The sequence below is a fragment of the Anomalospiza imberbis genome, chromosome 13, assembly GCF_031753505.1.
Source record: "Anomalospiza imberbis isolate Cuckoo-Finch-1a 21T00152 chromosome 13, ASM3175350v1, whole genome shotgun sequence".
In the NCBI taxonomy this organism is placed as follows: domain Eukaryota; kingdom Metazoa; phylum Chordata; class Aves; order Passeriformes; family Viduidae; genus Anomalospiza; species Anomalospiza imberbis.
This window is the reverse complement of record NC_089693.1, coordinates 5,946,341-5,973,482: the sequence shown is the minus strand read 5'-3', so window position 1 is coordinate 5,973,482 and position 27,142 is coordinate 5,946,341. Positions and strand designations below refer to the sequence as shown.

The following is a 27,142-nucleotide window of genomic DNA, read 5'->3' as shown; positions in this document are numbered from 1 at the left end:
GCTCACCCCAAGTACTCAGACATGAAGCTCAGAGACCAAGACAGTGGCCAAAGGCCAGAGGATAGGCAGGCCCAGCCAAAATGGGGCTGGAAACCCACCCCAGACCCCAGGTGGTGGCACTTGAGCTGCTGCTCATCACAGTGATGGGATGGGACCCAGGATCCCGCAGGCACAGCCCCCTCACCAGCCCTGAACATGGTCTGGAGAGCAATTTGAACCACAAGGCCACCACCAATGTCCCTGCACAGCCTGTGCCTTCCCCACTTACCTCCTGGGGATGCTTTGCTGCCTTGTGTGGATAATGGGGACAGGGCATCCTTATGCCTCAGGGGTCACCATTCCCTCACATCAGCACTTGGTCCCACTGGAACATGCAGGGGCTGCCTGCTCACTGTCCCAGGCTGGACAGCAGGGGACCATTGTGACCTCCTGGCAGAACACTCAGTGAGGGAGACCCCTGGCCCCTGCACTCTGGGCACTTTGTAGAGGAGTTCTCAGGTTTAGCCATTTCAGGTTTAGCAATTTCATATGGCTAAACCTGAGCTCTCATGCAAGGAATGGCAGAGGAAGTTGATTTGGCTCTTTCCAAATGCTGCCAGTTCTCTGGGCTTTGAAGGAGGGGAAGGCCAGATGTCAATGACATCTCTGGTGCTGGGCATCATTGCACAGATTTAAGCCAAATAATGTGTGCTTTGAGTTGGTGTGGGTGTCCCACCTGCCCTCAGCATCTCCCTGTGACAATGAGCACCTTCAGATTTCAAAACCAGAAAATTTTAACAGAAAAAAAAAATGCAATTTTGTTTTTCCTCATTAGAGGGCAGCAACAAACCCAGCTGGGACAGGAGAGCTGCCCAACAAAAGGGAGGAATTACCATTACCGGGCTGTACACCTCAATCTGCTGTGGTGAGCAGGGGAAGGGTGGTGGCACCCACCTGGACTCCATTGCTGCACATCTCCCTTCCCGGCGAGGCAAGGTTCTAATGGTTTATTATCTATATTTTCACCCCCATCCCCTTTGTAATTTTCTCTTTTGGCTTTAGATAAATTGAACTCCAGTGTGAAATTCTCAGAATTCAGGACAGAAATGAGCTCTCAGAGGGTCCTTCAGGTGGAAGAGAGCTGCTTTGGAATGAGTGCAGAAATGGGGCAACACTTGCATCCAACCAACACACGGGGAACAAAGTGAGACCCACTCATTTATTGTCAAAAAAACCTCAAACTTTACTTGTGTTTCTCTCAATAAATAATTTACAGTATTTACACGCGGTGACACTCCCGTGGGTCTCAGCACAGGGAGGAGCTGGGAGGGCCTTTTCAGAATGCCCCCCCTTTGCCTATGTTTTTTTTTTTTTGTTTTGTTTGTTTCCAAGTATCGGGTCCTTCTTGGCCACACTTCACCTTTAACCAGAACTGGGTCAAACACAACCAAAATAAAGTGCTTCACTGTTTGCTTCTAAAATAGGGATACCCCAACCACCTCACACCATCAGCCACCACTGGAGCGCCCACCTGGACAGAGGGAATGAGCCACGCCATAACCAGACTTGCCTTGGATGGAAGCTGTCCCTAAACCACAGCGTGTTGTGCCGTGGGGTGATTGTTTTATGGAAAGGGGAGGTCTTAAGGGAATTATTGACCTGTTGGCACACTGTGGCTGGGCCAGCTCAGGCAGCTTTCAAGCAGTGCTTTGTGCTCAGAGGGAGGCTGTGCACAGCTGCATTTAGCTGTGGGGTAAATCTCTTTTTTGCCCAGAAACAGGTTTTGGCTCTTAAAAGGTGGGTTTTAAACTTCTAGGGAAGATTAAAATTTGTTTTCTCTAGAACAAATGAAACAGAAAGTCCAAATCAGCCTGGCTGAGCATTAGTGCATTGGGAAATGAAAGTGTCCGGTGCCGTGGTCCAGTGGCTGCTCCTCTCAGCACCTCCGAACTGTGATATCCTTATTTCAACATCTCCCTAAACAGAGTATCTGGGGCATCAGCAAACAAAGCAAGGAACAAAGTAGTAAACACATCTTTTTGTTTCTTTTCTTTCCTTAAACATTTAAAAACCAATTACATCTTTTCATCTGTACAGTCACACGAGATCAATGCCAGGGCTCTATATATTAAAGAGACAATATAAATTACATCAATTGACACAAGTTTGCATTTCTCTGCTGCTTTACAAATGGAGCTCTAGAGCTGTAAGGACACAATGAATAGTCATGTTCAGTATTTACACCAGGCTGCCTCTTGGCACCAGTTCAGACTGCCAAACCAAGCCTGTTCCCACCTCTTTTGGTGCTAGCTTGTCTCATCACGCCCAGAGACCTCCCTTTTGAGAGCAGGAGGTGCCCCCAAGTGTGACATGTGTTTGGGGCTAGTTTCTGGGAACTTCCCCCTGAGGAAAGGTGGGGGAAACCCACCAGGAGGTCTTGAAGGCGCAGACCAAAGGTGGTCTTGATGTTTGTTCAGTGAGCAATGGGGTGAACCACAGAGGAACATGGAGTGGAGGAGATGGGCAGCACTACATGGTGGGGGAAGGAGATTATTGATGGTTTTGAGGCAGGGAACAGACATCTGGAGGCAGCTGGGGGGGGTCCTCTGCTGCATCCCATCTCCTGGCTGAATTCTGACATTGCCCCATTTCTGATTCAAGCCCTAAAGGGCTTAAGGTGCAACTGGTCTGCAATGGGGTTGCAAGTCGCGGCCCCAGGATGGGGAGCAGAGCAGAGACCTAGCAGCAAAAAAAAAAGAGCACCACGCTCCTGCTCCATCCCAGGGCTGGGCCAGGCCGAGCCACAGGCAGGAAGGGGCTGGAGGGAGGTGCAGGTTGGGTCTCCCACTGAGCAGCCACACTGCTGCCAGTTTCAGGGAACCAGAGAGCGAATGGTGTGAGGAACTCATCCAATGCTGGGCAGAAGTTGCAGAAACCGCTTGAATACTGGCCAGGTTTCTCCCATTGCCATCAAGAGTCCACGGTAGGTCCAGGCAGAGACAAGGGAGACAGGAGTAAAACTACTGAGTGAATCAGCCAGGTGAACTGGCTAAAATAGGGGATGCCTTTGAACCACAAAAAATGCAGGCCAAGGCTTGAGGAACATGTCCTCCCTCCACCCAGAAGCTGCCTGGCACCAGCAGCCAAGCAAGCATGGGATCACTGCCCACCATTTCGGCCCCTTGCACTACCTTCTGCAACAGCAGGACTGTGGGCAGAGCAGGACGTGCCAAAAAGCCGAGCCCAGCCCCAGTGAGCAGGACATCCTGCCCTGCTGTGCTGGCCAGGCTTGGTCCTGTCTCACTGCTCCGTGCCCTCCTCATGGGCTCTGCTCTCTGCAGACAAAGCCATGTTCACACACGCCAGTGTCACAGTCACCACGTGCACGGCTGGGACCAGGGGAGCGCTACAAGCAGAGTAGCTACAAGGGCTCCCCAGCACCCACTCGAATGGGAGCAGGAGGAGGGGGAAGTGAGGAAGGTCCAGACAAGGTACAGTCCAGCAAAAACTCCTGACTGGTCCCACTGGCAGCACATTCCTCCCAGGCAAGAGCTGGGAAGGTGGAGGACTTGCACCAAGAGAGAGACTGAGGTCTGAGGACAACCCATGTGGCTCTGATGTCCAACCTCTTGTTTTTCAACACCTGCATCTCATCCCTGGTTGCCTCCTGCTCCCCTTTCCCTTCTGTCCAAGGTGTGAAGGAGCAAACCTCTATAACAAGCACAACCAACACAAACAGAGCAGTGCTACCCAGAGGGTGGGATGTGTTCCCGTGGGAGCTGTGTTGCCTGGGGTCAAAACCCGTGTCCTTTCATAGAGGTGCAGCTTGTCTTTGTTGGAGTGAAGCATCTTCACGTCCTCAAAGGCATAGTAAGCAGCCAGCATGAAGTTGACATCCCCCGTGGTGAGGAGGTCAAAGACACAGGACTGGAAGTAGAGGTCCTCCACGGGCAGCTTTTCCCTGCACTTGGCCGTGGCCGTTTCGTAGGTGAAGGCCTCGGGGGGGGCGGGCAGGCTGGGCCCCTTCCTACGGGCACGACCCTCCGTGGCCTGAGCCGAGCGGATGGTCTGGAAGTCAATCTGTTGGTTGACTGGACAACCACGGAGGCACAGGTAGAGGCCCTGACTGTCCCGGTCCTCCACGGCGTTGACCACCTCCTCCGGCATGCGCACGGCGAAGGTGAGGTACCGCCCCACCTGCCTCACCACAATGGTGGTGCCGATGTACTTGGCCTGGATCTCAATGTGCTGGCCCGACACCTTCTCTGTGATCTTCAGGCTGTTGGCTCCGTGCTTGTCCCCTCCATTCTTGGAGCCGTCCACAAAGGCAGCGGGGAGCTCGTCCATCTCTGCCTGGTACACTTTCTGATCCACACACTCCTGGAAGCTCTTGAAGATGATGGTGAGCTGTGGGGGAGGAAAGGAGCATGGTTACAGCCAGTGATGACCACCTGAGAGCACACAGCCACCTGAGACAACACACAGCAGTGGGGTGGGAGGTGGAAGGGCTGGATGCTCAAGTCCAGACAGGAGCGTGACCCTCAGGCTCATGGTCCTTCATCCTAAGAAGTGGCCCTGACTTTTAGCCCCCCAGACATGGTGATCCTGCTCCAGCCAAAGGGTGAAGACACTGCGTAGAGATCCAAGAGCCAGAGGCTTGACTGAATGCACCACCTGGATCTGCCTGTTATCTCCAGGCCCAGCACAGGAGCTTCCTTGCAGCTGGAGCTGGGTGGAGTATCCCTACTCACAGGCCTGTGGCAGCATGCCCGTGCACGCAGCACTGCCTCGCCTCCAGGGCTGGCAGATGGCAGCAGGGATGAGCCCTGACTCCCTTGGAGGCGGTGGAGCTTCTCTTCTGACTCCCATGACATTTACATCCCAAGGGCTGGACCAATTTGTTTCCCTAACCAATTGCAGACCAACAGGATTTCTCCCATGGGCCCTCAAACATGTCCTGCTCCATCTCAACCCCACAGGCACACAGTGTTCAGCCTGTTCCAGCAGGATGGCCCTTCTAGGGGTGACTTCGTGGTGGCCTTGGCAGTGCTGGGTTAATGGCTGGACTTGATTTTAAGAGATTTTTCCCAGCCTTAATGACTCTGTGATTCTATGACACAAACATAGCCCAACGAGCCTCTTTCACCCCTGGCTGGGCTCAAACACAGACCCCCCACCAGCGGAAGGACCTCACAGTGCTTGCTCTTCCCTTGCTGGCCTGGCTTTTGGAGGGAAGACCTGGGGAGGAAAATGAGTAGAATTTGCATGTACAAACAGTACAAACTACGTTTCCTCTTTCAGCTCTTGCAGAGTTGCTCTTGCACCTTTCTGCCCATGAGGAAGAAGTGGCAAAGGGGACCTCCTGCCACGTGGGCCCCATGAAGGGGGAGACTGAGACCTGGCCAGAGCAGGGTGGGGCTGGAGAAGAGAGCAGAGAACACAAAGAGCCCCAAGGATTGAGTGCTCCCATCATTTCCAGCAGCACAGTGCCCACAGCAGTGCTTCCCACAGCTCACGCTGCAGATCTCATGACTAATCCCTCCTCACCACAAGCCTGTGAGGCAGATAAAAGGCTCAATTAAGATGGTGATCCTGCGATCCCAGCAGGTCCTGGGATCCTTAAGGACCACTTTCCTCAAGCCAGACTTCCTTGCAAGCTTCAGCAGGTTTTGATGTCTTTTAGCAGGTAAGGACATCAGAGCATCATTAAGTATCTTTTAGAGAGTTTATCTGGGACAGGTCAGAACCTCACTGCCAGTTCCAGCTCATGATAAAGGGGTGACATCCAGAGCAGAGGAGCAGCCCCTGTTCTACACGTCCTTCTCTCCTATTCCCACACACAGGGAGAAGCAGAACTCCCAGACATGGTGGGACAGGACATTTTCCAAAAGCAAGAGGATGCCTCCTGCTGAGCCTCCCTTTTTGTCTGGCACAAAAAGTGCCCTGTTAGCTTTAGAGCTTGTGCACCAGGGACAGCACACCAGTTCCTCAGCTCCAGGTCCCTCCTGAAGCTGAGGCTGTGACACACAAGTCCTGCTGTATCACAGCAGCACATTTTCACTTGGGCTTTCTGTTTGCCTTGTACCTTCAGGATGTTTATTTAGTCTGTCAAAGCACCTCCAGAACAGACTGTTCCCCACAAAACGTCTTGACTTGGCTGCAAACCACAGAGACAATCACAAGCCTGGGTAGAGGGGAAGGCAGTGTGAGGAGCTCAGCTCCCTCCAGGTTTTTCCTGCAAGCTGGATCCTCCCTGGAGGGCACTCCTGGGTTTGCTTGTGGGGGTCCCCCAGGAGGTGCCAGCATCATTCCTGATCTGGCTGCTCACAGCAACCTGGAGACCCAAGGTGGGAGCCCTCCTAATTTGCAATACCTGGCTTGGCCATGAAGGCCCCCTGAGGTGCAGCACCTCAGCCTGCTCACTGTGATGGGGCTGGATGTGCTCAACAAGAAACCGCATTTCAGTGAAGGCTGGGGACAAAAAAAGGATGGACATCTGATATTGAGGGCCAGACATTCAAATTCAGAGGAGCTCGTGCTCTGTCTTACCCTCCCCAAGGAGATGCGGAAATGGGGGAAGACACGGAGGAACGAAAGGCTGCTCTGAAGCCTCTCTGCCCTCGCCCACCTCTGTCCAGGGGAACAAGGCTCACCTTGCTGGTGGCGGTGGCCGAGGAGCCAGGCAGCACCGGCGTGTTGGTGACCTGCACGTTCAGGTAGTTATTGTCTATGAGCGGCCAAGCCCCCTGCACCTTGCAGGTCTGGAAAGTGTCCGTGAAAGTCCTGAGGTGGGGGTCCCCAAAGAGCCCGCAGTGGGTGTAGTTGGGGGTGGCCGAGTGCTTGTGAAAGCTCTTCTCGTAGTGGCAGATCTCGGGGCTGTCGGAGCGCTCCTGGCTGTCCCCGGGGGGCAATGTCCGGAGGCGGGGCTGGGACGTGGGGCCATCCTTGGAGCAGTTGTGCTGCACCATGAGATCGTCTATGCCATGCACGGCAGAGTGGTAGGCCAAGTCTCCCCTGCAGGTGCGGGCGGTGCGGCGCGTGCAGTGCGCGTAGGCCCGCAGCGCCGTGCAGAACTCCGGCGCCTCCTCCGCGCCCAGGTGGTGCGAGCCCGACGTGGCCACCCAGAACTCAGAGTTGCACTTGAGGATCTTGCATGGAGATGTCACTGCGGGAGGGCAGGAGAACACAAGGGGGTCAGTGCTGGCTTGCCCGCGGGTGGGATGCCCAACTCTAGCCCACCCAGAGGCCACGTCCTCCTCCCGCTGCCCAAACTCATGACACCGGTCCGGCCGCGTGACAGGGCCTCATTCACCAGACGTGACCCTCTCACATGACCCAACTCTCACGCATCAAAGCCAAAGAAACCAACAGGATCTGCCCCAGCTGAAGCCAAAAAGGGAAAGAACATCCAGCCTTTAGATGAATGATCATGGGGGGAAACCATGGTGTGGAAGAATGCAACATATTCATAAGGAGTGATGAGGGAGGATCATTAATGCGGGGGGAGATGCAATGGGGTTTCTAATGCCCTTTTAGGGTTTGACATTCTAAGCTCTGTGCTTCGTGAGTTACAGTGTCCAGACTGATCTCTACCAGCACAAAGCTCTCTCCCTTTTCCTTCTTTATGGGCTTGGGAAAACAGAGCAGCATCACAACCACTGTGCCCAGGTTAGAGCAGGAGCAGTGCCATGACCCACCCTGCAGCACAGCCAGAGGCCATCCACCATCACCAGCGCCACAGCAGTGACGGTGCAGCACTTGTCCCTGTGCCTCCAGAAAGAAGCAGGAGCCAAAAAAACTCCTTCTTGACATCTGTGCAGCTCTGCCCAGCCCTGGGAGCCCGTTCCCCACCACGGCCCGCTGAGAGAGAACAAGAGGTGGAGGAGAAAAACCGGCACAGCAGGTGCGGGGATGCCAGCGAGCCCCCGCCTTCCCTTCCCACCTGCCGTGTGCTGCCCAGGCAGAGGCGAAGCAAGAGGCTGCAGGGCCTTTGCCGGGCTCAGCCGCAGCCCTGGTGCTTCCTGGCAAGGCAGAGGAAGGCAAAGAAAATTCAGATCCTGTTTCTTCCCCCCACACACAACGTCTGCTCCCTGGGGCAGTGTGGCTTCCCTGGAGCCACACTGAGAGCAGTGTGTGTGGAGACTTGAAAGCAGCTGTGTGAAAAGCACATGGCCATCATCGAATGTCGCAGACACTGCTCTGCCCCTGCCAATTTGGAGTCTTGCTGGGTGAACCCAGGCTCACACTACTTAAAATTCATGGCATTTTCCTTCCTCTCCTCTTAATCGACCCCCTCAAAGCGCCGGGAAACAGGATGGGTTCAGGCAGAAAAGGCAGCAGGAGGAGGAGAAGACAAGCCCCACCATTTCCAGATGCTTTCATGGTGCCTTTTGCAGGCGTACCCATATATTCCTGTCTTGGGGCTTATTTAGAAGGAGCTTATGAGGGCATCTGTGCCAAAAGTATCTCAGATTTGTTTAGAAAGAAAGTTACAAAACCCAGTATTGTTTCAGGGAAAACAGTATGTTTGAGTTTTAAACATCACAGTGCTGGAAACTTAAACAGAGTTGGTGCTGGAAAATCAGAAAGGGAGACTTAAGACTATAAAACACAGAGCAGTTCAGCTGTGAGAAACAAGCCAGTCTCCTCTCTGCTTCCAAGAAGACTGAAGTGCAAATAGGAAATGGTGACAGGTTCCTCAGAGTTTTAAAATTCATGTTTAATAAACTCAGATGCTAGCAACAGCACCGAGAACCCGGGAGCTGTTTGGTCTTGGCAGCGTCCCACTTAAACCTGCAAGAAGCTCTGTGGAAAGCCTTTAACTCATCATTGACCAGAGGTGACTCAACAACAAGGTTCTGATCTGGGACATAGGCTCATGTTTCTGCTAAGTCTTCTGCATGTATGGGTCAAATTTAAACATATTATTTATTCCACATCCCTCTCTCGTTCATCCCAGGAGTGTGGTTTTCCAGGACTGTCATAATGGAAGGCAGGAGTCAAAACAGCACGCAGGAGTGTGACCAGTGCCACCACTGCTGGTTATCACAAACCTTTGTGGCATCAGCCAATTAAAGTCATTGCTCTCCTAGTTGTTATGCTAATGTACAGCTTGAGGATGCCTTGGGGTTTCTCGTGGCAGAAGGTGCTGTTACTGCAGCCCGAACAACCCCAGGAGAAGCTGGAGGACACATCCCTGGACAGGCAGGAGCCACACACCCCACAGCTCAGCAAGGCACCAGGATGCACTACACAAAGCATCCCATGCAGGGAGCAGCTTGCAGAGTGCTGGCTGCAGCGCATTGCCTGCTCCAGCCCTTCAGCCGCTGCGTAGAGAGGATTTTTTTAATAGGAACAAATCCACCGCCTCTTGCTCTTTAAGGACTTGCTTCACTTGCTTGGATGAGGAGATGCAGGCGTGAGCTGTGGCTGCCTAGGGACAGAGAGGGCCCTTCTGAACAGCCCAACATCCAGCGCTGGGCACATCCTGGTGCTGAGCATCCCTCACTGCTTGCCCTGCCCGGGGTCACACATGACTTTTTAAGGTACTCAATTAAAAAATCCCAACCAAAAGGAGGGCAGGGAAGCCCATCTCCTTCCTCCCTGCGCCTGAAGGGGGAGCGTTCTGCTCTGAGATGTTATCGCTCCACTTTTGGCACCCGTCCCCTTCTGGCTGTTTCGCTCAGGGCCCCATATAAGGCCAAATCTCCAAATCCAGGTGCCCCGGCGCTGGGCGGTGTGTGAGCGGGGCCGCTCACGCCTGGCCTTTGCCATGGACATTTCCCCAGCCACCCTCGTGGCAAATCCCTCATGCTGCTGGGGAGGGACCACAGCTGACAAAGGCTATGGAGGAGAGCAAACACGACCCTTACCCCTCCCAAGCAGCCTTGCCTCGTCCCCTCTGGCAGCAGCTTTGGCACAGTGGTGCAGGCTCATTTGTACCCTGGCCAAGAAACGATGTTTATTCAATTTCGCATAATCTATTTTCCATCGACTCACAATGGTTCTGTTTTTCAACCACAGATGACTTAGCATGGAAACAAATCCCTCTCAAGCAGGAACCCAGCAAGGCTCTCCTGGGATCTGTGAGACATCCCCAGGTCTGGGTGATTTCTCGTCCATGGCAAAGCAGCCTTCATCTCACACACAGGTGACTTCAACCCCTCCAAGCCACCTCCCAACCCTCCCCCATGGTCTTCTTTCAAGGCCTTGGTGCCACTCAAACCAGAGAACAAAATTTCCTTTGTTATCTTGAAACCAACGGTTTCAGAAAGTTAAAGCCAGAAAAAAAAAATAAAAATCAGAAAACCACCTGGACTAGGATAGCCCCCTCCCATATCCCCCCATTTGTTCAGGGACACTTCCCAAGAGGACTCCTGAGGTCTGTGGCCACTGAAAAGCCACCCCGGGCGGGCTGTTTCAGGAGTTTATCACCTTTACAAAACACGGGTCTTGCTTCTAAGTGGATTTTATCTGACTTCATTGTAAGGACATAAAAAGAACCAGCAATTTTCTCCAAAGCAGTAAAAGGTCCGTTAGTAACGAGTGTGTTTCCCACAAAGATATTTACACACTGCAATCAAGTCCCTTGTCAATCCTCCAGATAAGCTAAACGGTTTGCACTTTTAAGTTCTCGCTGGAAGGTGTTTGCCCAGCCCCACCACCAGATCTCCCTCCAGCAGCCTTGTTTCCTGCACAGCCTACCACCCCGACAGGACACGGGATAAAGACAGCTCTCAACTCTCCTGAGGTCAGCCCTTTAACCAGGACATGGCATTGAGCAGGCAATGAATGAATTGTGACCTTTTCCTGAGGGTCCTCCATTCAGCAACGTCCCATGGACCACCGAACACACACTCAGGGCTCTGGGGAATCACCCGACCCCAGTCCCACCGCTCTGCCCTCACCATCAGTACACTGCATTACCTGATGTCAAATTAAGTGTTCAAATGCATGCACACATCTAACTTTAACAGCATTTCATTATCACTGCCCCCCTATTCTCCCTTCAGCGGGTGTCAAGTAACCTGGATTTCATTTACCCAAATCAGGCTCTTACAGAAAATTAGCACAAAACCAACATTTCGTCTATTCTCCTGTAATTCCTAGAACAAAGAGAATTACTGGAAATTAATTTCTGTAAGCAAAAGCCAATTCTTTTAAGACTCTTGAATGCACCAGACCTGTTAATTTTAAAGTGTTCACTGCTAAGCAATGTTTTTTAATATCCTCTTGGTTCCTAACGGGCTGGAAAGTATTTCATCACCCACATGTGATGCAAATACATCATCCCGCGTTTTTCCAAATACATGGACTGAAGTGTAGATGTGCAAGCCTCACACATGCAGTAAAGGGCCTTTTTGGAGAACACAGTAAAACGTAATTACCTTTGGCCTCAGATCTGAGCACCCAGACTTAGGCTCCTAAACACATATTTATTTAAGTAATCTCAATAAACATATTTATGCTGACACCTCAATAGGAAAGGCACGATTCTCCAAGGTGCTAAATACCAGCAACATCTGCCAGCTTCAAGGAGATGGGGGCTGCTTTGCTCACAGGCAGACAGCAGTCACCACCAGCATCAAAATGAACCCAGAAGAGTTTAAAAAAAAAAAAATCTTATTGCTCCTTAAAACCATGGCACAAGGGATTGCTTCCAGCAAGGTATCAGGAGTCCCAAGCAAAAACGGAGGGAATGAACACTGTGTTTCGTACCCAGCCCCTCGTGCTGCTCCTGTCCCAGGGGCTGTCCCCATAAGCCATTCCTCATGGTGGCCATGCTGGACCCACATCTTGATGCCCACGAGGGTTGTGAGATTAGACACAAAGAAGGAACTTTTTTACAGTTAGGGTGCTGAGACACTGGCACAGGCTGCCCACAGAGGTGGTGGCTGCCCCATCCCCGGAGATATTTAAGAGGTCCCTGTCCTTGGAAGGAGGATTGGACAGGGTGACCTTTAAAGGCCCCTTCCAACCCAAATCATTCTGTGATTCTATTTTATGACACGGATCAGCCGGCGCCTTGTCACGCCAGGGAGAGAAAGGAGCGATTCGGTGCAGCCCTGATGGATGGGGTGTCACGGGCAGGGACAGCTCTCCGCAGCCCCAGGGGCACCGTGGGGCGAGCAAGAGCCAAGGGCCACCTGACCCAAGCTCGGTGAAAGGATTTGTGCGGGAAGGCAGCGCCGGGCTCTTCCAGCGACCTCCTTTGAACTGTTAATCAAGCACAATCTTGCAGAATAATAGCCTGGTTATTATTGCCTTGTTTGCATAACAAAGAGGCCCAATAAAACTGATTTGACTGTGCTCAGAGGGGGTGTGAAAGATCAGCCCTGAGAAAAGAGCTGCAGGAATGCAGCAAACTGCTCCAAAGCCTCAACCCAGGAAGAAAGACAATGCAATTTGCCATCAAGAAAAGCCCAATAGACCAATAAATTACCCATGTGCAAAGGGATTAGATCAGGTTTCAGTTGCACTGAAGTGGGGGGAGGACCAGGAGGAGGGGACTGAAGGAGAAAAATAAACCTGACTCTCTTAAAGAGCTGGGGCTCGTATTTTGCAAGGGTGTGCGTGGGGAGGTTGGCGCGGAGGGGCCACCTTCCACGCTGGGGCCGGGGTTATGTGCTCGTTCCACTGGCAAAATCAGCAAATGCATTAAATCCAGGCAAACGCCCTACTTTGCGTACGATAAAGTGATTCTAGATGTACCCCAGAGTGCACCTCAAACCATGCAGCTTCCTTTAACCCAGTCCTTGTCTTGCTCAAGAGGATGCTGGTGGAAGGAGAAACCAGTTCCTTGAAGTCAGAAGAGGGACACAGAAAGATTTTTCTCTTTTTAGCCCATGTCAATCGCTAAATCATCCGGAGGACCTGCCCATGGCCAACTCCTTTCTGTCCTCAGCACCGAGTTCACGGCCCCCCATCTTTCCTCTGCAGGCATCACAGAGACACAGGGCAAGTACAGGCAGGAAACCAGCAGAGTCAGTGTCTTCACCAGCTACAGCACAAACTGCTGCACGCTGCCGAAGGAGCCCTTGATCGCTCCTGTCACTTAGTCAGCTCTTTTGGCTCCAGACTCAGCTTACGGCTGGCCCGGCATGCTCCGCGCCAGCCAAGGCAGCTCTCCCCAGCCCCCCAGCCAGCACTGCTCCTCCAGGCTCACCTCAGCATCCATGTGCAGGGAGAAGGGAGAGCAGACACCATCGGAGAGGGCACCAACCAGAGCTGCCAGCCAGGGCCGTGCTGCTCTGAGAACTACCAGCAAACCTTGGGGACTTCAGCAGGCGCAATGGGCTGAGAGGGGGAACCAGCGCAACACACAACGCAGCAACGGAGTCACTGACTTTGTTCTTGAATCTTCCTCCTGGGATTTGGGCCTTAGTGCTGCCTTGCCACAGCTGTTGAGCTTTTGCCTGCTCAGAGGAAGCAGTGCCAGTGGGTGGCTCAGAAGATGCAGGTTTTACTCCTCCACGAGCCGGTGGACGAGGATAAGCAGGGAGGGAAGCGATAAGGCAGTGATCTGACTCTTCCTCTGCAGAAGGGCACTAACAAAGCTGGCTCTCCAGCAGCACAGTGTGCTGCAGGCTAGGAAGCTGTTCTGGAGCTGCACATCTGACTTTCTCCATTGGGAGTGCACCCGGACACTTTCACCAACAGTTCCCAAGAGCTGGTAAATCTCCTCAGGCAAATGGTCCAGTTTAGAGGTGAGGACACTGAAGAATGTTAAGGTTTTCACTCAAGATGACTGCCGTGGGAAGAGAGGTGAATTTGCACTCTCATGCCCTGCATGAAGCATCACCCTCACCTTCCTCCTCAGCCACCACCATTCATGTCCCCATCCCTCTGGAGAAGCGGTCCCTGCACAAGGTCACCTGTGCCAGCCACCCCCACTGCCGAGTGTTTCAGGATTCCAGCAGACATTTCTCTCCCCACGCCAAAGCTGTTTTCCCAGGGTGCCTTTGAAGGCAGCGCTGCCACCCACCAGTGCCCGGGGGCCCCCAGGTGTGGCAGCGGGTCCCTCGCCCTCCTCCCCCTCGCCCAGGCCGCGGCAGGGCTGGCAGGGAAACGCTTTCTGCTCACAGGTGTGGATTCCCTCTAGGAATAATCATCCCCACTGTGCTCTTGTGAAATTTCAACCCTTCAAACGCAGAGGTAAATGAGATACAAAACGAGGAGATGGAGAAAAGCCCGGAGCACATAAATCTGGATGAGGCAAATTTATACAATCAGATGTCTGCCAAAAAATTGCGGCATCTCAATCGGAGGCGTTGGCTTGCGCAGGGCGTGGGGTGGCAGCTGCCCGGCTGGAAGGCAGCAGCCCCACAAGCCCATCAAGACACCTGACTGATTCTGGAGCCCCACCTGGGGATGCAGGGGACCCTGTGGATCCGTTCCTGCAGGCTGGGCTCCCACCCAGCACCAGACTCCCTCCCTATTGCTCATACCCCATGGAAGCCACAGTAACTGTTCATCTTTCACAGCCACAGACTTTCAGAGGTTTATTTATTCTTAAATGCTGCCTCTCCTGGACTCAGGTTTTAATTTTAAGAAGAAAAAGTAACTTTCTAACTGGAACCCACTCCCCCAGTCCCACTGCTCCCCCACTTGTATCCCAGCACAGTGATGCTTTCTCATCACTGTGGGCTGGCAAAGTTCAGAGTCATGTCCTGCCACATGGCCTTGTCATCTCAGAAAGGGCCAGCTGGAGTGTGTCACACAGCAAGAGAAAAAGGTAGCTTGTCCAAAACCCAAAATGCCATAGATCATTACTAAGGCCTTGGGGACCAAAGTCAACAGCTGTCCAGGAAGGAGAGGAAACCAAGGGAGGAGAAAATTCTTTGGCCTCAAGTGAAGCTTGCTCTCTGCCTGACCCATAAAACCTGTACGTCAGGGACAGCTCTGCTTGCTGGAACTGAATGGCCAAACACTTCTGGATGCTCGTGTAGTGCAAAGTGGGAATCGACACCCTTCTGAAGGACCTGCTGTCCCTGCAACTGCGGGGACATGAGACCCTGGCCACCCCACACACCACGGCCAGGCTGTCAGACAGAGCAGCTCAGTCTGTGCCTACCAGGGCTCTGTGTGTGTCGGAGCCAGCTTGTTCTCTGCAGTGAGAGCCCGATGACTTCATCAAGGGGATGGCATCTGGTTTTGCAGTTGGCTATAATTCAATTCTCCCCCTTGCTGCAGGAATTTCAGCTGGTGGAGCAGTGATTTACTCAGCCGGGCTGCACTTGAGTGCAAAGCAATCTTGAGGCTACAATCGAACGCACTGTTATTTTGAGAGCTCACAGACAAGGGAATAAATATCCTCTTCTTTTCATCCCAGTAGCTGCCAAGTGCAGGCTACAGAGCTTTTTAAAGGCATTTAGGAGCTCTTGTCTAACAAGTGCACTCTGGATGCTGTGCATGGTCAGGCAGGACCCTGCCTGCACAGCTCACTCCTGATCTGTGGCATCAGGATGGGATTTGCAAGGACAGCCAGACACAGGCCAGGGCACCCCCTCACCTGCCCACCACAGCCACATCTCCACACAACCCCCATCCTCCCCAAAAACCCTTCTCAGTCACCCCAGCACACATCACTCCTGTATTCCAGCAGCTCTGAGCTCACCCCAGCCCCCTTCAAACCACCTGGGACCCTGAGGCTCTTTTGGTCCTGGGTTCCTACACTCCCCCTTACTCCAAGTCTGGTGTCTGCTCCAACAGGAAAAGCAAATCAGACCAAATCAAACTCATCCAGATGGATCAAAAGCCCCCATCTTTGACCTCTTTCGCTGTCTCACCAACACTTATCCTTTGGGAGCAGTAGGGCTTGGCTGTGGGATCCCCTGAAGGACTGAAGGGCTGAGGAGGAGCTTGCTTGGGCCACACACTGCCGTGCCAGAGCCTACGGATGCTTTATGGGATGTGCCCATCAGGGAGCCAGCAGAGAGACCACAGAACTCATTGTCACTGGGGCCACAGCCTGGCTCTCCAGGGACAGCAGGTCAGGGCAGAGTCCAAGAAGAGCCCCCAGGTCAGGAAGTTTTTATGGTTGCCCAGCCGTGTGAGCACTTTCATGTGCACATCCGACTCAGCACAGCTGTCCAGGCCACAGAGAAAGAAACCTCCACTGTTCCCATGATAAACCCAAAGTCACTCGTAACATTGCCTTGTGTCCAGTAACCAAGGGCCAGGAATTCCACTATTTTCTGTGGAAAAAAGCAACATATCCATCCCATGTACAATAAAAACCAGGCGCCTCCTTCCAGCCCCACAACGTGCCTTGCTGGCAATGGCAGAGAATTCCCTGTTCCAAGTACGAGACCAGCTCCAAGCTTGCAACAAAACAGGGAAGCCAAAATATTTCCAGGTTTACGTTTGAATCCCTCCCTTCTTTGCCCTGACAATATCCTGCACAGGCGCGTTCCTCCCCTGCCTCTACCTTCCCCAGGATGGGCTCCATGTTCACAGCACCATGGGGGTTATTTTAGCCTCTAAGGCCCCATCTCAATTTTGGCTTAATGCTGCCATCACTTCCCTGCTGCTGAGACAAAAGCAATTTCTTGACTACCCCATACACCTCCAATAGGGTTGGATCCTTATCTGAAAACCACTGCACTGCCTGGATGGACCATGAGCAGAAAACTCCAGATTCTTATGGAGGCAGGAGTGTATTACAGCCAAAACAGCCAAGCTGGAAACAAAAAGGGAAAGCTAAAGCAAACCTGAGCCTGCCACACCTGGGGCAAAAACACCCAGGGCCAGATCTTGGAAGTACAAAAGGATTTGCAAGAAAACTAAGCACAGCCTGCACTGGGAGGCACAGGTTTGGTTCAGCCAGGAGATCAGGGTCTCAGCTGGGAGAGCACCCATGAGCATCCAACACTGGGACTTGGCACAAGCTCCAAGGAGAATTTCTGCCAAGGAAACTGTCAGCAGTGGCGCGCTCTGCCCAGACCTCCTTCCCCAGCTGCCTCACGGTCACCCTGACCTACGGCCAGAGCACCCAGCCCAAGGGCACTGGATGGTGGGCTCTGCCCAGGAGGCAGCAGGGCGAAGCCATCAGTGTGAGAGCAGCACAAGCGGGAATCCAGCCCGGGCTGTGAGCGTAGGGGGGTTAAGCAAATAAATAAATAGGGCAGGACTCGGCAAGGCACTGATCTGGCACGCCGAGAGCCCGCTTGGGCAGCCTCCAGCGGCCCTGCTCACCTGGGGCTCCCAGGAGGGGTGCAAAGCCGGGAACGTGCTGGGAACCCACAAATTCCCAGGAAGCATAGGGAAAAAGGGGGAAAAGGATATGGCAGGGAATAAATCCCCCCTTCTCCCTACCTTCCCACCCACAAAGCTTTCAAAAAAGCCCCCAGCCTGCTCCCAGCCCACGGCACGGGGAGCCCCGTCTCCGCCTGCGCCCCGCTCCCGCGGGCTCTGGATCGCCTCGTTCTGCCAGTTCTTTGCACCTTATTTGACTGCTGAAGGGAGAATCAAACAAAGCAGCCAGCCAGATCTCCTATCAAGTTCTTTCTTGCACCGTAAATCTCACAGCCTCGACGCTTTGCAACTCAACCGCTCCAAAAAGGGCGTTAAGCAACACATACGGGAGCAGCTCCAGAGTTTCCAGAAAAAAAAAAAAAAAAAAACAAAAAAAAAACCCCAGGGGGTTCAGCTTCCAGCCTGCTGGGAAGTTTCATGGGAGAACTGGGGTCCAGAGAGACACCTCAGTGCTAAGGGCAGCGCTGGAAAGATCTTCCTGGAAGAGGGCGAAGAGGGCAAAGATGGGAGGAAGGGCGTAAAGCAGTTATTTATTTATTTCCTACATGTGTGTGCAAGACTACTTCACCTACGGTTATGCAAAAGAAAGGCAGAGGCGATTTAAAATTAATAAATTGATTTTTTTTTAAATGAAAGCTTTACTAAAATAAAAAGGGAGAAAGAAACACTCTTAAGGCTTAAATCTCCCTTTCTCCCTTCTGCTTTCTCTCCATTTTCCCCCCTTGCAAGTGAAAAAAAAAAAAAAAAAAGAGGTAAAGAAACTGGAGAGTTTTGGAAGGAACAAATCCGCCTCTGTGGACTGGGTTTCCCCTCCCCCAACAAAAACAAGCACTCAGGGCTTGAAGGAATTTGCAGGCAGAGATCTGCCAAAAACATTGTGAAAAACTATGGGGGATTCATTGGAAACAGATGGCGTTTTCAGCTGTAATTCTGAAATTCTCCCCTTTTCTGACACAATACAAACATCGGGGCCGGGGGCGGCGGGGGGGCCGAGCCCCGCGGCGGGTGCGAGCGGCCGGCCGGGGGTGCCGATGCTCGCGGGACCATTTGGTTGCCATCCCGCCCTCGGACAGCCCAACAGCTCCCAGCCCAGCCAGGGCAAGTTTTTCCAAGCAAACGAGGCTGCTGAGCCCCCAGAGCCGCGGGGCGATGAGGGAGAAGGGGCGGCCGCCCGGAGCGCCCGCGCATCCCCCGCCCGCCCGCCCAGGTGCGCCCCGCGGCCGCGCTCCCCCCGCCGGGGCCGTGCGGCCCCCGGGCCCCCATCGAGCCCAAATCACACCGCAACGACCCCCCCGAGCCCCTCCGCGACCGCTCCCCGGCTCTGCCCTCCGCGGGGGCTCGGAGCGTGGAGCCCAGCGCTCTCACGGCAGAAATTTCGGCTGGGGGTGTTCATGGGTGGGTCACCCCACCAGTGTCCCCCCTTCCTTTCGCGGCACCCGGGAAGGGCAGAACAAGGTAACCTGGCGCTGTCAGGAACACCTCCCGGCTGCCTTCGCCGCTTTGATTTCCACCATCTCCTTCCTTGTGGGATGAGGAGCGGGGAGACAAAGAAGATGAGGTCAAGGAGAAACACCCACCGCAACTGCTTGGGGAACGGGGAATTGGGGGTGCACGCACCAAAACTGAGCCCCACTTGCTTATTTTAAACATGTGGCAAACTGCTGCGAGGAGAGGGAGAGGGAAAGAGGCCCAGGGACAGGGGAACGGGGGCGGCGATCCAAGGGCTGCCAGAAACACAAGGAAAAAGTCTGCAAAATAAAGAGGCTGTTCCTTACCTGAAGGGAAGATGCAGAGAAAGACAGGGAGGATTTGGAAAAGTCCCAGGGCTGTGGATCCTGCCCCTCTCCCCATACCCATCCATCCAGCTCGAGCTTTAACCACTATCCTCTCCCTGGAAGAAGAGTTTAAAAAGGGAAAAAAAAAAACAAAAACAAAAAAAAAAGGAGAAGGGAAGAGAGGAAGAGGGGAGAAAAAAGGGAAAAATAAATCAATCGAAAGAACTTGGGGGAAAAAATGAAATCAAAAGCCCCACATGGCTCCGGAGAGCGCAGCAGACACAGGCGGCCCCAGCTCCGGGCTCTGCACTGAAAGATTACACAGACTTTTTCTCCTTCTTCTCCTCCTCCTCCTCTCCGTCCCCTCCCATTGCAACCCAGCCCCAGCCATCAATCATCCCGCTGCCTCCCAATGCCTGCATCCTCCTGTGCGCCTCCTCCTCCGAGCGCGCCCGCCTCCCCGGCCATGCTGCGGGAAGGGGCGGGAGCGGCCGCGGCCATGGGAGCCGGGCAGGGAGGGAGCGGGGAGAAAGAGCCGGGGAGAGCCCGGCCGGGGGGATGGAGCTGGGGACGGAGCTGCCAAGCTTTCCCGTGCCCCGGGGGAAGGGGGTGGCGGTGGTCTCACGCAGGATGGGTAACGGAGAGGGCTCTTGATGTGTGCCATCATCGCAGCTCGGTGGCAGTTTGGGAGAGGGTCTTCCTCCCACCCCATCGGGTCTCAGCACCCACTGTGCCTTCCCTGCCCGTCTCCCATGGGCCTACCAAGAGCCCTTTGATCCAAAGAACAAGGTAACCTGGCCCTGGGATCCTGGGCCCAAAACTTAAGCAGTCTGGGGTAAAGGGGCTGTTGTTCAGCAGAGGAGGGAAACTGAGGCAGGGAGGCTTTAGGCAGCTGGTGTGGGGTAGGGGTTGTGATAGCGACACTGAGGTCTCCAGCCCGGTGGGGGGTGGCGTCCCCACAGCACATGGAGCTCCTCCATGTCTTCCCAGCCCTGGCACCATGGTAGGTGAGAGTTTCACAACAGTTCCAGGTCATTCACCCGCACCTGCACTGGCAGCGGTGAAGTAACCCCAGGTGACTCAGAAACAGCAAGTCTCATAGATCCTTATCATTAGACTGGCACTTCTTACATAGGGGCATGACTGTCAGGTACCCAAAACCAGCTGCCAGGCCACCAAGGACTGATGGAGATGAGTAACAATACCTAAACTCACTCAGGACCACCCCCACTGCCTCCTCTGCACCACCAGCCCACTTACAGACCTGGAAGTTCACTGGGGGAAAGTCTCACCAATTATGTTGGTAGGGTTGTCCCAGGTTCTCACTTTTAAGCCTCCCTCAGAGACCCTCTGGGCAGTCCCAGGCAGACACCAGCCCTGGGAGAACCCTGCCTGCTCACAGACCATCAGATGCAGCAGCAGCTTGGAGCGCACAGGCATTTGCCTGCTGGGTTTCAAGATCCTGCTCTTCTCTTCCTCCTGCAATGCTACAGTGTGCGGAGGTGAGCAGATTGGATCTGCATCCCCACCATCCCAAGGGTCTGTGCCACCCATGAGAGGGCTAGGCCAGGAGGAAGGCATCCACTTAGCTTGGATCTCTTAAAAATTTCCCTTGAGGGATGTTTTAGCCACAGTGAACTAAGACCACTTCTGAATGAGGGTGCCCATGGGTGTAGGCTTTAATAACTTCCGTGTTTTGGATCATTAGCTCTCCTTTGATGGTGTGTCCCCTTGCCATCCGGATGTTTCATCTCCTTTCTTTTGGGGTTCTTATACAAAGAATAAAAGGATGCTGGTTGTTTTACACCACCCATCTCCCAACTCTGTAAGACCATGTGACTTTCCTCCTGCAGGTTGGTATAGGCTGGGATACGCCTAGACTTTTCTTCTAATTATTCTTGGAAACCTCCTCTTCTAGCTCATATCATCCTTAAAGATGCTTTTTTGAGTGACTGTGGCTTAAATCTCTAATAAGAGTTTGGGATCTCCTCCCTGTCACAGATTGAATCTGTGATCCAGTACAACGAATATCAAATAACAAACAGAAAGAGGAAGAGGAGATGGGAATAAATATCCAAGAAGCAAAGATATCTTTTAACACATATCTATTTCTCCATGAGGGGAGCGAACCCCCATGCCTCCAAATGAAGGAGGAGCTTCTCTGGGGCTTTATCCTGGCTGCAACAGGAATTAAAACACTGCAGCTTTTCCATCTGGGACCCAGATGGGATCCAAAAATCCTGTGGCCTTGCCTGCCTAACGGAATATCTGTCTTGGTCCTGCTGGTCCTAGAGCTGCTCTCAAACGGTGTCCACTAAAGTCAGAGGGAGCTCTGTGTGCAGAGGAGCTGCCAGAGTGGGCAGAGCTGGGCAGGAGATGAAAGCTGGCAGGCCGGATCCAGACCTGTAGCAGAGGCAGTGTGGGAGGAACGCCGACTCGAAGCACCTCTTTGTGGGGGATGTCAAACAGGGGCAAATATGTCCAAACCCTGCCAGCTGCTCCTACCACCCAAGAAGAAATGCTTGCTGATGGGATGTGTAGGCAGCTGGAGCTGGAAGGGGCCTGGGGGTAGGAGAGGGAGGGTCTGTGAGCTGGGGAGAGCCCAGGAAAGGGCGGGGGGGAGATCCAGGGGATGGGGTTCCAGACCTCAAATCCTTTCCTCTTGCTCCCACCCTCTCCTCTTGCAACGCAACTTTTACTTTTATTTCAAAATGAAAAACATAATTTCTGCTGTTATCCTGACTGATGACATCTAACATGATCTGTTTAACTAAAAAACCCCATCTGAATTACGAACTTTTAAAACCCAGCTGTTAAATAGCTGCTGCGAGGCTGCTTTGATGGTTTGACCTAAAGCACCACTTTGGTATTGCTGTTTTGGGGCAGGCTGACACATTGCAACGATAGCCTGGAATCCAGTCTGAGGCATTATAGTTAAAATAAGACCCTTGATGGAAATTCAGCCCTTGGTGTAGGGAAAACTGTGCTGCCATAAAGCAACGGTCGGGTGCCCCTGGCTCCAGTTTGTAAAAATTTCTCCTTGATTTTGCTCCGTTGCATCATGCATTGCAAATGGGATTGCTGTTCTTGGCACTGATCAAAGCAGCGGATTTCGCTGGAGAAAACAACAGATGTGTCCAAACCGTAGCTTCAGGGAGGAAAAGGCCCCAAATAAGGTGTGTTTCTGAAATCCTGCTCCCCCTTACACGTTTTAGAAATAAACTTCACCTTTCTGTTTAGTTGAATCAAAGCTCTGGACTTTAAATCACCTACTGAATCAGAGGCTGTGTGAAATTCGGATCTGTGCCCTGCTTCATGGGGATAGCTAGGCTTGGAAATGCGGAGCTGCTTCGTTTCCCCCAACTTCTTTCCTTCTCAAAGCCCATCCAGGACTCCCTGTTCAGGCAGCGTTGAGCTCCGTGCAAACAGAATGTGGGAAACCACCCACCGCTGACATGCAACCACTGCAGCAGCCCAGCTCCAGGGCACAGGCACCTCCGTGGTCATCTGCACGTTGTTGCAGTGTTTGGTGTCATTGCGGAGGGGTGACATACAAATCACAGCCTTCTCCGAGGTATTTGCAGGATGCTGGAGGAGTCACAATTCCCATGGGACGCTCAGCTGGGATAGCTGGGCTGAACTTTCCTTTTCTCTGCCCTGCGTGGCTGTGGGCTTCAGTGGGGTTGAGTGAATGTGGCTGATTTGAACCCAGAGGTTTGCAGATGAGGGCTCCCCTTACAGCCTTCCTAATGGAATCATTCGCTACCTGTAATTATATGGCTAAAACAGTAAACATGGGTATTTCTGAGGGCTGCAACTAGTAGTTAGAGGAGTGGATGTCGGAGCTCCTGGTCTGCTCCTGACTCTCCCATGAACTTTCTGTGTGGCCACTTGTCACACCACTATCTCCATACTCCTGCTCTGCCTTAGGACACGGTGTTCAACTCATGGCCTGTCTGGGATAAGCCATAATCACTCCTGCAGGAAGCTAATCCTGAAACGCTCTGCAGGGATACGTATGTGTTTGGGGTGAGCAGCAAAAAGCAAGCTGCTCCTTAAAGGAGGAAGAAAGGAAGTTTGGAATGGAAACCCCCAAGTTGTTGCCTGGAGAAGTTTGACAACTGATCCCAAAATGTTTGTGAAAATAAAAGCAAACATTTGTGCACTGAACTAAAGAAAAAAACTTCACTAAAGAAAAAAAACCCTCTGAATAAGAACCAAAAATACCCCAACATCTTTATGCAGTAATAGGCACCTCTGATATCAGCAATTAAATTTAAAGACCTTCCTTTTACTCATCAGTCCATTTTTTTTATCATTTTACAGTTTCCCTGGCTGACCAAGCAGTTGCTGTCTCTGAGCTGTGCACCCAAAGCTGCTGAATACTCATCCAAACGCCCCTCCCTCCCAATGCTTCCTTGCAGATAGAGCAGGAAAATGTCCCCCCAAGATCTCTTTAGTGCCCTGCACTGAACTTTGGCATCAGTTGGACGGGGCAGGCAGAGGGGATGGCACAGAGCTGGGCTTTGAGGAGCGACCCACTCCTGCATAGCAAAGTGCAGAGAGGAGTTTGTTGGTTTATCTAAATCCTCCTTCCCACAGCTGCCCCTGTGAATATCAGCCTCACCAACCTGGCTGTGTAAAAAGAGGCCAGTTGTGAGAGGTGGAAAAAAAATACAGCTTTGTGCCACCAGTAAATGAAATGTAAGAACTCTTTGTTGACCTGCATCCTCACATCTGCAGATTAACTGATTATCAGCAACCCCCACTGAAATCACAGTGGGTAACCTTCTCTCCTCAAATTGCCTGCTCCAAGCCCACAGCCATAAAAATCACCTCTAAATGCTGAAAAACAGCCAGGCTGCATAAGGGGAAGGGTAGATGGGCTGGTGGAAAACTTACAGTCTCACCCATGACAGAAAGCAAAACAAGCAGGGATATTTTAAGGCAAATAGAGTTCATCACATCTTTTTTTTTTTTTTTTTAATTTGTAACATTCATTTGTGTCTCTCTCTTTCCCTTTCCCTTGCCTGCAAAGCCCTGGGGGGGATGAGGCCTAATTCTACACATGGGAGCATGTAACCATCCCTTCTTCAGCAGTGTTTGGAGGGCTGGCTGGAATTCACCATCTGTATATTTAATTCTCTGTAGGGAGCTGGTCTTCCTGGCCCAGTCTCCTCTTTGGGGTAGATATCAAGTAATATCTCTGTAGTGAATCTTCTTCACATCTGGGCTCCCCTCTAAGCAAAAGACAAGATGGGCTGGGACGTTCCCTAGAGCAAGTTCAAATGGCCAAATGTCAGCTCAGCAGAAAAGATGGATAAGTCTGAACTGCCAAAAAATGATCAGAATCATAGAATCACAGAATGGTTGGAGTTGGAAGGGGCCTTAAAGATCATCTAGTTCTGATTCCCCTGCCATGGGCAGGGACATCAGAAGAATTGCAGAGAACTGGGTGCTTATCAGCAGAGACAGAAGCCAGTCTGTGTGATGGGACAGTCTTTCTCTGCTGCTTTTAAAAGCTCCTGACATCTCGAGAAAGTGCAAACATAGCTCACTGATTCCCCTCCTCTGACTGACAGGTCAGCTAAGGACACCTCCTCGATCCTATTTAAAGGTGGGCGATGGCATCGAGTGTTTGCAAGCCTACATCTGCAGCCCTTTGAGCAAGGGATGTTTGAAGGATCCTCTGGAAAAAGCTCTGTGAAACCAAATCAGCTTTGCCCTTTGCCAGGTCTCCTTCTATCAATTCGTGGCAGCAGTGGCCAGAAATACAACCCAACACAGGATGCCTTTCCTGTGTTCTCAGTTGTGAGACACTGAGTGACAGTGACCTCAGCTGATTTAAAACTTTGTCCTGAATATCTGAGAAAGAGACATTCCTTCTTACTGGGGAAAAACCCCCAAACCTAAACAACTTTAATCCAGCACTTCTCTGGGTATTTTGGCAAACGAAAATGGGAGTTTTTCTTAAGGGGGAGCATCTTGGAGTTGGCACTAGGAGTCCTCCCGGGTGTGCCTGGCTCGGGGCTGGGCTGGGTTGGGTTAGGGTTGGGCTGGGATTAAGGCTGGGACTGGGGCTGGGGTTTGAGCTGGGACTAAGGCAGGGTTGAAGCTGAGCTGGGACTGGGGTGAACTGGGCTGGTACTGGGCTGGACTGGGATTGGGCTGGGCCGGGGCTGTGGCCCCACTGGGTGGTGCTGTTATCCCTGCGCCGCCTGCGAAAGTATCCAGTTTATAAAATAAATGCAATCCAACGCCGCCTTAAACCACATGACATAACAGCAGCTTGCGAGCTCCCATTAAAATCTCAATTTGGGGAAATTGATTCTACCTCTGAGCAATTGCGATGCAATTACTCCAACAGGCAGCAATCAAGAATCACATCAAAACAACACCAAACTTTCATCTCCTGCCTCACAACCACCACCACAACAAAAAGCACCTGTCTTGCAAACGCAGCCCGGTTTCCATAAATATATGTAATTTTTAGGAAAGGCAACGTGCATGTCCCAGAGTGGAAGCTTGGACAGGGGCTGCTCTGGCTGGTGCGTTTGAACTGTCCTGTCGGGGGGCTTTATTCTGTCCTCCTCGTCTCCTGGAGGAGGTTTTGGGCCATTTACGGGCTCAGGACATCAGGAACGAAGTCGCTGCCCCTGCCCTGCCACACTCCAGCTGCCCACCCTCTCCCTGCGCACAGATGTGCCCGTCCCAGCCGTGTCCCACATCTGTCCAGCTGTCACCCCCCACCTCGGAGCTCCTAAACCCCCCGAGCACTTTGCAACCAGGGGAGTTCAGGGAAAGCTTTGTGTCCCCGCTCCGGTCTCGATAACCGCGATCAGCCCCGGGATGAGCAATCCGCGGGAAAGGGGGAAATATTGGGGAGGATGTTTACAGTTCTCCTCAGTGGTCTGCAAGAAATTACTCGATTGACTTAGCGCAGCAGGGAGCAGCTTTAGTGGCAACCATCAGAAGGGAGGATAAATGAATAACCTCAGGCATGCCAGCTAGCGCCGAGCCGGGCAGGGAGCGCTGGGCAGGGGAAGTGGGAAGAATGGAGGTTCCTTATAAAAACGGCCGGGGAGGGGGAGCCAGGAGGGGACCGGGAGCCTCAACAGGTCCGGAGGAGGAAGGGCCATGCAGGGAGCCGGGGGACATGCGGCCGGGGGGGGCCCCAGCCCCCGCCCCGCTTACCTTGACGGCCGCATCAGCCTCTCCAGCCCCGCGGGGGTCGGTGCAGGCAGCGGCGGCTTTTTTTTGTAATTTTTTTTTTCCAGGAAGGGTAAATAAAAATAAAAAAACTAAATAAAATAAAACCTAAACGAAATAAAATAGTAAAAGCCCCCGAGGGTCGAAGTGGGGGTGGCGGGGGGGTGGAGGCCGAGGGGCGCGGGCAGCCCCCCGCCCTGCGGGCAGCCCCGGCGGGGTGCAGGCGGCCTCGCTCAGCGGGACGCGGGGAGCCGCATCGCCCTCCCGGAGCATGTGAGAGGCAGCGGAGGAGATAGAGCCAGATAGGGAGGTCCCCTCCCTCCTCCCTCCTTCCCTTCTCCCTCCTCCCTCCTTCTCTCCGCACACGCTGAGCAGCGTCGTTCGCAAGGAGCGAAGGAGGGAGGGAGGGAGGCAGGCGCAGCCCCGGCCCCGCGAAGGGGGCGCTGGGGGTCTCCGCTGCAACACCCCCGACCCCCAGCACCCCCTCTCCATGTGCAGGCAGACAGGGCTGGGGGACGTGGAGGAGGATTTCAGGGTTTTCCCGGAGTGGTGGGGATGCTCCACCTGCAGCAGGAGGAGATGAAGGAGAAGTGGAGTTTCGAGGGCACCCCCCTCTCCAGCCCCTGGGGTATGTGTAGGTGCTGAGAGCATCTTTACATTGATGGGGGATGGTGACAAAGACTGGGACTGGGGGCGGGAGGACGACCCTCAGCAGAACGGTGTGGTGGGGAAGGGATGGAGACCGCAGGCTGCCCTCAGAGCCCCTCACTGGAGTCGCCCACCTCAGCTGCCCCAGCACCCAGCATTGCTGAGAGCTGGGCAGTGTGGCAGCTCGCCCTCAAGTCTCCCCAGTGCTCCTGTGAGAGGCCTGTGGGGGCTGGTTTTGGCACGCACAGGTACCAGGGCAATGGGAAAGCTCTGGG

The 27,142-nt window shown here is 53.1% G+C and overlaps 1 protein-coding gene across 1 annotated transcript; it reads right to left on the bottom strand.

Moving 5' to 3' along the window:
* Nucleotides 1–1,178: 1,178 nt before the first annotated feature.
* RGMA (repulsive guidance molecule BMP co-receptor a) lies at nt 1,179–26,355 on the bottom strand. The gene is made up of 4 exons (XM_068203671.1): nt 26,205–26,355; nt 19,011–19,126; nt 6,633–7,144; nt 1,179–4,386 (listed from the first exon to the last, which is right to left on the bottom strand). The coding sequence occupies exons 1-4, from the start codon at nt 26,216–26,218 to the stop codon at nt 3,691–3,693; spliced, it is 1,338 nt and encodes a 445-aa protein (XP_068059772.1). The 5' UTR covers nt 26,219–26,355; the 3' UTR covers nt 1,179–3,690.
* Nucleotides 26,356–27,142: the final 787 nt, after the last annotated feature.

What these genes read in the sequence shown, in the direction of transcription:
- RGMA (XM_068203671.1), bottom strand. An exon ending in TCTCTGCATCTTCCCTTCAG is followed by an intron (nt 7,145 to 19,010) that starts GTAAGGAACAGC and finishes GCCCTCCCGCAG; the next exon opens with TGACATCTCCATGCAAGATC. An exon ending in CGGCCACCGCCACCAGCAAG is followed by an intron (nt 4,387 to 6,632) that starts GTGAGCCTTGTT and finishes CCTCCCCCACAG; the next exon opens with CTCACCATCATCTTCAAGAG.